The sequence below is a fragment of the Aotus nancymaae genome, unplaced genomic scaffold (genome assembly GCF_030222135.1).
Source record: "Aotus nancymaae isolate 86718 unplaced genomic scaffold, 86718_ANA_hifiasm-v0.15.2.pri h1tg000012l, whole genome shotgun sequence".
Lineage (NCBI taxonomy): Eukaryota > Metazoa > Chordata > Mammalia > Primates > Aotidae > Aotus > Aotus nancymaae.
This window is the reverse complement of record NW_026988423.1, coordinates 27,584,085-27,595,136: the sequence shown is the minus strand read 5'-3', so window position 1 is coordinate 27,595,136 and position 11,052 is coordinate 27,584,085. Positions and strand designations below refer to the sequence as shown.

Sequence of the window (11,052 nt, the reverse complement as noted above, 5' to 3'; positions counted from 1 at the left end):
GGGCGGGGCGGGGCCCGAGGAGTGGAGCTGGGCTTGTGATTGGGTCTTGTAAAGGCAGCCGGGCGTCTATTGGCCGGAGAGGCCGTAATGGCAGGCATCAAGGGCGGGTCCCTTCTGGAAGGTTCTGAGACCGGGTATAAGAGGCGAGGTGGCGTGCGGAAACCGGTCTCATTGAACTCCTCTGCAGCTCTCGGGAATATTGTGGGTTTCTTCGTTGTCGGGGCCAGGCCTACACGCCAGGTAAAATCTCTCTTTAGGAGTTGGGTGGTGGATCTGGGAACTTGCACCCAGGCCAGTTGGACTTGCTGCGGATCGGAGGGCTCTGAGAATCTCGCCCTGTCGATTGTGGCCCTTTCCACCGGATTTAGGCTTAGTTTTCGATGAGGTGGCAGCGGTCTTCCGTGCAGCCGGCAGGACAGAAATGTAGGGTGTGGGTCGCGGCGTCCGCGGGGAAGGCTGGGCGGTGCCCAGCGACCGCGTGGCGGGGGAGGGTTGCTGCATCGGTTTGTCCGGCGCGCGGGGAAGTGGAGCCAGCGCTTTCCCCCGGTTTCCTGGTTAGTCCAGTCTCACCGTGGTTTTTCAAAGCCGTTCTGGGCGTGCCTCCAATATGGGGGTGAATTCCGGAGTAATTAAAAGCCCGTTTACTCCAGGAGGTACTGGCACCTGGCAAGGGAGGGGAACAGATAGGGCTTAGCTCAGGGTTGAGGCCACGTGCTCAGCAACGCCCCAGGCCCTCTAGGCAGATGGGTCCTTCATTCAGGGCATGCTGTGTTGCGGTTGGCACGGCAACCTGGACTGCAGTACTAGGTGTTCTGAGCCTCCCTCGTGCTTAGACAAGAGGTGTTGGGGCTCAATTCACGTTTGCTGGTGGTCATACCTTTAGCCCGGTTACGAGTTCTCTAAGGGATAGGGCAAATATTTTGATTGAATTTTTAAGCCAGGTTTTTCTTTTTTAGCAACCATGTCGAAGGGACCTGCCGTTGGTATTGATCTTGGCACCACCTACTCTTGTGTGGGTGTTTTCCAGCACGGAAAAGTAGAAATAATTGCCAATGATCAAGGAAACCGAACCACTCCAAGCTATGTAGCCTTTACGGACACTGAACGATTGATCGGTGATGCCGCAAAGAATCAAGTTGCAATGAACCCTACCAACACGGTTTTTGGTGAGTTACTAATTTTAGGTGATTACGGAACAAATTTAACAAGGCTGGAAAGCGGAAAGTCTGAGTGGCAAGTTTATGAAATGTAATGGGGGAGCTTTTTGTTTCAAGAAAAATAGGCTTATTCGCAAGTCTTATAAAACAAGGTATCAACCTTTCAGGCTTATGTCTAGATACCATAGTATGTCAAAATTTGAACCTTTACTACATATATAGTAGTTGAATTCATCTGCCTATGAAATTAGGTAGTTGAATCATGGATTTTGGTTTTTATCAGAAGAGGTATGAAATTGAAAGCGTTATCATTTGATGCCTTTTGCAGATGCCAAACGTCTGATTGGACGCAGATTTGATGATGCTGTTGTCCAGTCTGATATGAAGCATTGGCCCTTTATGGTGGTGAATGATGCTGGCAGGCCCAAGGTTCAAGTAGAATACAAGGGAGAGACAAAAAGCTTCTATCCAGAGGAGGTATCCTCTATGGTTCTGACAAAGATGAAGGAAATTGCAGAAGCCTACCTTGGGAAGGTGAGGTTTGTGTCTGTCAACACTGGAAATCGATGAATCTTGACAAAATTCCACAGTAATTTACATTGGGGGTGGGCTCCAGCTATTTTTCACTAGCATTAGTAAAATCCCATTTGGTGGAAATGTAACACGTAGTTTGGTATCAATCTGTGGTCTTTGTGTTCCTTATTCTAGACTGTTACCAATGCTGTGGTCACAGTGCCCGCTTACTTTAATGACTCTCAGCGTCAGGCTACCAAAGATGCTGGAACTATTGCTGGTCTCAATGTACTTAGAATTATTAATGAGCCAACTGCTGCTGCTATTGCTTACGGCTTAGACAAAAAGGTATGTGCCATTTGTGATGCAAGATTAGATTATATTAAGGTTAATTTGAGCCATCAGAAATTTAAAGGAGATTGTTTTTAATGGCAGGTTGGAGCTGAAAGAAACGTGCTAATCTTTGACCTGGGAGGTGGCACTTTTGATGTGTCAATCCTCACTATTGAGGATGGAATCTTTGAGGTCAAGTCTACAGCCGGAGACACCCACTTGGGTGGAGAAGATTTTGATAACCGAATGGTCAACCATTTCATTGCTGAGTTCAAGCGCAAGCATAAGAAGGACATAAGTGAGAACAAGAGAGCTGTAAGACGCCTCCGTACTGCTTGTGAGCGTGCTAAGCGTACTCTCTCTTCCAGCACCCAGGCCAGTATTGAGATCGATTCTCTCTATGAAGGAATCGACTTCTATACCTCCATTACCCGTGCCCGATTTGAAGAGTTGAATGCTGACCTGTTCCGTGGAACCCTGGACCCCGTAGAGAAGGCCCTTCGAGATGCCAAACTAGACAAGTCACAGATTCATGATATTGTCCTGGTTGGTGGCTCTACTCGCATCCCGAAGATTCAGAAGCTTCTCCAAGACTTTTTCAATGGCAAAGAACTGAATAAGAGCATCAACCCTGATGAAGCTGTTGCTTATGGTGCAGGTAACAATAGTATTTTAATTAATCTTGATGGCAGGCAGGCCCAAGATGACTCGCTGTGATGAGTGATTGTTAAACATTCGTAGTTTCCACCAAAAGCTTGGCTAATGATGGCACACCTTCCTTGGATGTCTGAGCGAGTGATGCATTATTAAAACGAGCTATGCACTGGGTTTCCTTTTAACTTTTCAGCATTTTAACGTGAACTTTTTTCTTTGTTAGCTGTCCAGGCCGCCATCCTGTCTGGAGACAAGTCTGAAAATGTTCAAGATTTGCTGCTCTTGGATGTCACTCCTCTTTCCCTTGGTATTGAAACTGCTGGTGGAGTCATGACCGTCCTCATCAAGCGTAATACCACCATTCCTACCAAGCAGACACAGACCTTCACTACCTATTCCGACAACCAGCCTGGTGTGCTTATTCAGGTATGTTTTTATACTTAACCTTGGCTTACCGAACCCTTGTAGGATGAAGTCTTGACTAACTCGCTATGATGATGGATTCCAAAACCATTCGTAGTTTCCACCAGAAAGTCTTAATGTTGGCCAGTTCCTTCCTTGGATGTCTGAGCGACAAGTCTTCCTTAGCAGGACTAGTATTAATAGATACCTGAAATCCATTGTAGTAATTTGTTTTATTTCGTACCAAGGTTTATGAAGGTGAGCGTGCCATGACCAAGGATAACAACCTGCTTGGCAAGTTTGAACTCACAGGCATACCTCCTGCACCCCGAGGTGTTCCTCAGATTGAAGTCACTTTTGACATTGATGCCAATGGCATCCTCAATGTGTCTGCTGTGGACAAGAGTACAGGAAAAGAGAACAAGATTACTATCACTAATGACAAGGGTAAGTGGGTCTATGCACTGCCATCTGGTCTTGACAGGGATCACAATGGTATTTCAGTTGTTTCTGGTGCCCTAAAGGCATCTAGCTAAGAGAAAGTGGGATGGTTACATTGCAGGCTATACATACACAGGTTAACATTCAAGGCTTTTACTTAAAAGACTTAATTTCTCTCAATAGGCCGTTTGAGCAAGGAAGACATTGAACGCATGGTCCAGGAAGCTGAGAAGTACAAAGCTGAAGATGAGAAGCAGAGGGACAAAGTGTCATCTAAGAATTCACTTGAATCCTATGCATTCAACATGAAAGCAACTGTCGAAGATGAGAAACTTCAAGGCAAGATTAACGATGAGGACAAACAGAAGATTCTGGACAAGTGTAATGAAATTATCAACTGGCTTGATAAGAATCAGGTTTGTGATTTTTTTTTTTTTTTCTTAACTAAATTGTGGGGAAGGGGATGGTAAACCAAGCTTTTGAGCTGAATTTTGGTATAGGGTCACAATGATGAATGGTCCAAAACATTCGCGGTTTCCACCAGAATTCAAGGTGTTGGCAACTACCTTCCTTGGATGTCTGAGTGACCCAGGATGTTAAGGAATAGGGCCCTGTTTTAATGTGATAGTGGCCCTCTTCTAAGAGTTTGTGTCAGACTTTTTGTATCAGATTCCATCAGGATTAAAGAAGGGTTAACATTACAGGAACTCACAGTAATTCCTTTTTTTCTTCCTCAGACTGCCGAGAAGGAAGAATTTGAACATCAGCAAAAAGAGCTGGAGAAAGTCTGCAACCCCATCATCACTAAGCTGTACCAGAGTGCAGGAGGCATGCCAGGAGGAATGCCTGGGGGATTCCCTGGTGGTGGAGCTCCTCCCTCTGGTGGTGCTTCCTCGGGGCCCACCATTGAAGAGGTTGATTAAGCCAACCCAAGTATAGATTTAGCATTGTTCCACATGTAAAACATTGAAGGACCTAAATTTGTAGCAAATTCTGTGGCAGTTTTTAAAAGTTCAGCTGCTATAGTAAGTTACTGGGCATTCTCAATACTTGAATATGGAACATATGCACAGGGGAAGGAAGGAAATAACATTGCACTTTATAAACACTGTATTGTAAGTGGAAAATGCAATGTCTTAAATAAAACTATTTAAATTGGCACCATAAAACTGTCTTGAGTCTTTAAATAGCTTCTCAGACCAGCTGGTGGGAGAAATAGGCTTAGTGGGTGATTATGTGAATCTTACTAACTTCCCCCACTCTCTCTTAAGGTTGAATTACAAGGGCTGGGTGGCAACTTGCCCTGCAGACTGTCATGGATGCTATTAGCTTTGGAAAGCAGAGCATGAAAAATTGGATCTGGCTCTAACCTTAGGCCTTAGGCTGGAGAGGCAGACAGCTGATTTAATTTTTTTGGGGGGGGTGGGGGGGTTATTTTTCCTAAGGTTTTCTCAACCCATTCTGTTTATAAGCCTGCTTAGGAGCAAAGGCTTATTTGCCTAGAGGGTTGTCCTAGATTATCATTAAGAATCTGAAGGTCAGTGGACACTAAAGAGGGTGCTAGCAAAAATTTCGAGGTCAGAACCAAACAGATAGTGAATGTTAAGCTACATGGCAGATGTATCTTTGAAAGGCAATCCCTTGTATGAGCCACTGCCCTGGGGCTTGAATTTCCTATTTGTGGATTAAGGTCATTCAGAAGGCCTGGTGGAGCTAACCTTACCACCTGGTTAGCAGTCCCAACAGTGAATTGTGATAGCCAGGTTTCTCAGTGGTCTAGCTAATGTTAGCTTTGCCAAACTACTATGAAGGAGCTGTAGTCCCCAAGGTCGACTAATGAGGCTGGGTACGGTGGCTCATGCCTGTAATCCCAGCACTTTGGGAGGCTGAGGTGGGCAGATGTCATCTGAGGTCAGAAGTTCGAGACCAGCCTGGCCAACGTAGAGAAACTCCATCTCAGAAAATAAAAGGTCAACTAAAGGCTAGGTGTCTGGGAATTTATAGCACTATTTGATGTACTACTTTTTCCATATTTTCTCCAAGCCTACAAGAAATACAACATTTTATTTTTTCGGGTGGAGTTTCATTCTTGCTGCACAGGCTGGAGTGTAATAGCCCACTGCTATCTCCATCTCCTGGTACATGGGATTCTCCCTCAGCCTCCTGAGTAGCTGGGATTACTGGCATGTGCCACCACACCCAGGCTAACAGTAGAGACAGGATTTCTCCATGTTGATCAGGCTGGTCTCCTTCCCTCAGGTGATCTGCCCACCTTGGCTTCCCAAAGTGCTGAGATTACAGGTGTGAGCTACTGCACATGGCCTGTTTGTATTTAGGGTTCTGCTGTGGGCTAGTTAAAAAGCCAGCAAAGATATTTAAACTTAAGTTCCTAATTAGCTGTTTAGGTAAGGCTTAGAGGAAGAGAAGGTGACCATAGGGACAGTAATATCTATCATTTCCCATTCAGTTTATAGTTAATGGCATTTGCTTCTCTTCCCTTATGATTCTTCAAGGGATGGTTGGATGCTCTGGCTGTACATGCACAAATCACGGTGGCAAAATTTGCTTTTGCAGGAGTTACAGTAAAGATGTTTTAGTTTGTAAGAGGAAACTCCATGACCTAGATGGCTTGTTCCATCCCTGCTGCTTTGGGAAGAAGGACCAAAGAATTTAATCTCAGGTCCAGTTTTGGAGTTACATGCAGGTTTCTGCTGAACTTGGCAATGATAAAATGTACTTTTACTGCTGTAGCTCTCCAAGTTTCTACTTGACCTTCTTTGATTTTTTCCTGAGATGGGGGTTTTGCTCTTGTTGCCCAGGCTGGATTGCAATGGCTGGATATCAGCTTGCCACAACCTCCACCTCTGGGGTTCAAGCGATTCTCTTGCCTCAGCCTCCCGAGTAGCTGAGATTACAGGCACGTCTCACCACGCCCAGCTAATTTTTGTGTTTTTAGTTGATAACGGGGTTTCTCCATGTTGGTCAGGCTGGTCTTTGAACTCCCGAACTCGGGTGATACGCCAGCCTCGACCTCCCAAAGTGCTAGCATTACAGGCATGAGCCACTGCTGTGCCCAGCCTCTACTTGAAGATAGTTTGTTTTTTTTTTTTTCCGGAGATGGAGTCTTGCTCTGTCACCCAGGCTGGAGGGCAGTGGTGTGATTTTGGCTCGCTACAACTTCCCCATCCCAGGCTCAAGCAATTCTGCCTCAGCCTCCTGAGTAGCTGGAACTACGGGTGCACGCTGCCACACCTGGCTAATTTGTATTTTAGCAGGGATGAGATTTCACTGTGTTGCCCCAGCTGGTCCCGAGCTCCTGAGCTCAGACAATGTGCTGAGATTACAGGCATGAGCCATCATGCCCGGCCCTTAATACTTCTAGAGTTCTAAGAGAATAATTGTCTGAAACCACAGCAATAAAGTTAACTTCAACCATGTTACTACAATATTTATGTACATATAATATTTAAAAATGATGCCTGTGGAAAATATTTTGTTCAGACGATATTGAGTACTTACATTCCAGGCCTTAGGCTTTCAAAGGAAAGGTGGCCTTTTGGATTCCGTTAAGGTGGGATGAAGTGGTTGGTAGGATGTAAATAGGAAACACTGAGAATTTCCATTTCTGTGGGTCTACATACTGATGTAAAGTCATCTTTGTCCACTAGATGGCAGTAGCTATAAAACTATCTACCGGGGAAAGCTGCTGTAACATTTTTGTTAGGTCTGTGCTGTTTGTTGTGCTTTCTAGCTGGAAGCACAGCAGATAATGAAGTCAGCCAGCCCTAAATATCCCAATTATCTTCCAAACAGCATTTTCAACTGAGGAAGTGCTCTGCTTAGGTGGGATTAATGGCTTGAATTGAGATCTCAGTATACTTGGGGAATGGTGGGGGGTGGGGAATGAAGGGGAATACAGATTGGTTTAGAATCTGGAGGGTGAGATGAAGAAAAGGCTCAGAGAATATAGCCTTTTCTGATCCACTCTGGCTAGTTTAAGTCACCATGTTATTTCCCTCATCCCCCTGAACTGCTTCTGAGACTCACCACACTTTGGCAAAATGCTTAAATTTCTCACCAAGTTCACCCAAGAATGGAGAAACACTGTGTGCACACTGGTGTTCCCAGTATCTGGCACATAAGCAGCATATATTTGTCAAGTGAATGAATAAAAAGGGGTGGGTGGAGCAGGTACCCAAGAGGGTAGAATGTGCTCCCTTTGTGCTTTATAATAGTTTGGTCATGATCATCTCTCTTGGAGGAGTGGAAGGGGGAGTGCTGGATGAGCTCAGACTCACTCTCTGTTCCTTGCAGAGTGGGGAGCCAACATTCGAGTTGCATGTGATGAGAAGAAAATCATCAAACCTGGAGCCACTTTGGGTAAATGAAAGTTGGCAATAACAGAACTTCCAAGATCTTGACTGTAATAAAGGTCCATGTGGTGTCTTTACATTGCCCCTGGATCTGGGCACTATGTGGAGTCAGTGAGGTGAGCAGAGTCAGTATAGTCAGTGTGCAGTATGAGAAGACTGTCAGGCAGGGTCTGCCTGGAGCAATGGGGCCTGTCCTAGAACACTGGGCCACAGCACAGACTATTCAGAGCATGCAGCCAGCCCAGTTTTTTTTTTTGGAGACAGGGTCTTGCTCTGTCATTCAGACTAGGGTACAGTGACATGATCACAGCTCACTGCTGCCTCTGCCTCCTGGGCTCAAATGATCCTCTCACCTCAGCCTCCTGAGTAGCTGGAACCACAAGCACATGCCACCACTAATTTTGTACTTTTTTGTGTAGAGATGGGATTTTGCCATGTTGGTGAAAAAAGTCAAATAAAGACACCATCAAGAAAGTGAAAGGCAACCCCATAGAACTAGATAAAAAATTTACAAATCATATATCTGATAAGGGACTGTAATCCAGAATACACTAAAAATTCTCATAACTGAATAATATAAAGACAACCCTTTATTTATTTATTTATTTTGAGACAAAGTCTCACCTTATCACTCAGGCTGGAGTGCAATGGTGCAATCTCTGCTCACTGCAACCTCCACCTCCCAGGTTCAAGCGATTCTCCTGCCTCAACCTCCTGAGTAGCTGGGATTACAGGTCTGTGCCAACATGCCTGACTAATTTTTTGTATCTTTAGTAGAGGCAGGATTTCACCATGTTGGCCAGGCTAGTCTTAAAATCCTGACCACCTCAGCCTCCCAAAGCACTGGGATTACAGGTGAGCCACCAAGCCCAGCCGACAACCCATTTTTTTAAATGGGCAAAATGTCTGAATAGACACTTCTTCAACGAAGATAAATAGCTAATCAGCACATGAAAAGATGCTCAACATTAGCGCTAGTGAAATGTGACTTACCACAGAGATAGAGTTTCTCCTACATTAGGATGTCCATAATCAAGTTGGCAAGAACGAAGAGAAATTGGGACCCTCATACACTGTTGGTGGTATAGCCATTTTGGAAAACACTCTGATGGGGCTGGGTAAGGTGGCTCACACCTATAATCCCAGTACTTTGGGTGGCCGAGGTGGGCGGATCACCTGAGTTTGGGAGTTCAAGACCATCCTGGGCAACATGGTGAAACCCCATCTCTATTAAAAATACAAAAATTAGCTGGGCGTGGTGGTGTGGGCCTGTAGTCTTAGCTACTCGGGAGGCTGAGGCACAAGAATCACTTGAATCCAGGAAACGGAGATTGCAGTTTGTTGAGATCATGCCACTGCACTCCCATCTGGGTGACAGAGTGAGATTCTGTCTCAAAAAAAAAAAAAAATGGAATTCAGTACTGATATGTGGTAAAACATAGATTAGCCTTAGAAACATATGGTAAGTGAAAGAACCCAGTCACCAAACAACACATTTTGTATGATTCTATTGATATGAAATGTGCAGAATAGGAAATCTTTTAAAACAAAATAGATTGATGGTTGCAGGGGCTGAGGGGAAAAACAGTTGGAGAGAAATGCAGAGTGATAATGGGTATGGGATGTTTGTTTTGGGGTGATCAGATTGTTCTAAATTGATTGTGGTGATGATTGCACAATTCTGTAAACTAAAAATGTTGAATTATACACTTTAGATGGGTGAATTGTATGATTTCAATAAAGCTTTTAAAATATTAACTGAAAAAGAGAGTGGCTGTAGGACTGGCTTCCCCTGCAAGGAGAAAAGAGAAAGTGAGACAGAGACAAAGGCCTACCATTGTAATTGGGAACCTGGATAAGGAAGAGTGATAATGTTCAGCTCAAGGCTGACTGAGGTGGGTAGATTGCTTGAAGCCAGGAATGCAAGAGCAGCCTGGGAAACATGGCAAAATCCCATCTCTACTAAAAATATAAAAATTAGCTGGGCCAGGTGGCATATGCCCATGGTCCTAGCTGCTTGGGAGGCTGAGGTAGGAGGATGGCTTGAACCCGGGAGACGGAGGTTGCAATGAGCTGAGATGGCGCCACTGCATTCCATCCTGGGTGACAGAGTGAGACTCTGTCTGCTCCCCACCACTCCACAAAAAAGAGGGAAAAAGAAAAAAAATAATAAGACAAGATTCCTACTCTCAAGGAATGGATAATCATGGCTGTGCTGGGTTTGGTGGGGTTTTTTTGGGTAGTTTTATAATTTTATTTTACAATCAGCAGTTAGCTCTCATCCACGTTGATCATCTGTAAGTTTTTGAAAGTGGTAACAGATACATAAGGGCAGCGCTTTTTTTTTTTTGGTGAATCTTCATCCTCATGTTTTCTGTCCACATAGATACGGATATAGTATGGGACATTCTTTATTCCTTTGGCCCAGACAGTTGTTAAGCTTGATATCAGTGTGCACATCTGGAGTCCCCATCCCCATGGCAAATTTCCGGGTCTCTCTGAGTGCCTGAGGGGCACCCTTCTTGAAGCCGACTTCATGGATGTGCTTGTAAGTGTTGATTGTGTAGTCTTGAGTGATCACCTCCACTGATGGCAGAATGGGCCTTCTCACCACCCTTCTTTTCAAGAGCCATTCTGCCAGGCCCAAATTGTTTTGTTTTGTTTTTGTTTTTCTGAGACAGAGTCTCACTCTGTTGCCCAGGCTAGAGTACAGTGGGGCCATCTCGGCTCACTGCAACCTCCACTGCCTGGGTTCAAAGGATTGTGGGCTTCAGCTTCAGTAGTTGCCTGGATTACAGGCACATACTTCCACTGGCTAAATTTTTTGTATTTTTAGTAGTGACAGGGTTTCACAATGTTGGTCAGGCTGGTCTCGAACTCCTGGCCTCAAGTGACCCACACTCATTGGCCTCCCACAGTGCTGGGATTATAGGCATGAGCCACCATGCTGGCCTATTTTTTATTTAAAAAAAAAAATCTCTATACTTTCATTTGAGACATTGTGGGCACTCAAACCAAGTAGATACAGGTCCACTTAGGAGCTGAGAAAAGATTAGATTGTACTGAAAAATACAATGGTGGGTTGTGGTAAGGCAAGGTGGCCCACGTCTGTAATCTCAGCACTTTGGGAGGCTGAAGCAGGCAGATCACCTAAGGTTATGAGTTCAAGACCAGCCTGG

The 11,052-nt window shown here is 44.9% G+C and overlaps 1 protein-coding gene and 2 non-coding genes across 3 annotated transcripts; all 3 read left to right on the top strand.

The window, feature by feature from the left end:
* The first annotated feature begins 132 nt into the window (after nt 1-132).
* HSPA8 (heat shock protein family A (Hsp70) member 8) lies at nt 133-4,661 on the top strand. The gene is made up of 9 exons (XM_012470264.2): nt 133-240; nt 957-1,166; nt 1,486-1,691; nt 1,866-2,018; nt 2,106-2,661; nt 2,881-3,083; nt 3,308-3,506; nt 3,684-3,916; nt 4,238-4,661. Exons 2-9 carry the CDS (start codon nt 962-964, stop codon nt 4,421-4,423), a joined length of 1,941 nt encoding a protein of 646 aa, XP_012325687.1. The 5' UTR covers nt 133-240; nt 957-961; the 3' UTR covers nt 4,424-4,661.
* On the top strand, nt 2,712-2,798 carry LOC135274738 (small nucleolar RNA SNORD14). The gene has a single exon (XR_010342502.1). It is a non-coding gene; the product is annotated as a small nucleolar RNA SNORD14 (small nucleolar RNA).
* LOC135274737 (small nucleolar RNA SNORD14) lies at nt 3,144-3,231 on the top strand. The gene has a single exon (XR_010342501.1). It is a non-coding gene; the product is annotated as a small nucleolar RNA SNORD14 (small nucleolar RNA).
* Nucleotides 4,662-11,052: the final 6,391 nt, after the last annotated feature.

Coding starts and splice junctions, on each gene's coding strand:
- HSPA8 (XM_012470264.2), top strand. CDS start 962: ATGTCGAAGGGACCTGCCGTTGGTATTGATCTTGGCACCACCTACTCT. Junction 1,692..1,865: donor CAGAAGCCTACCTTGGGAAG/GTGAGGTTTGTG, acceptor TCCTTATTCTAG/ACTGTTACCAATGCTGTGGT. Junction 2,019..2,105: donor CTTACGGCTTAGACAAAAAG/GTATGTGCCATT, acceptor TTTTAATGGCAG/GTTGGAGCTGAAAGAAACGT.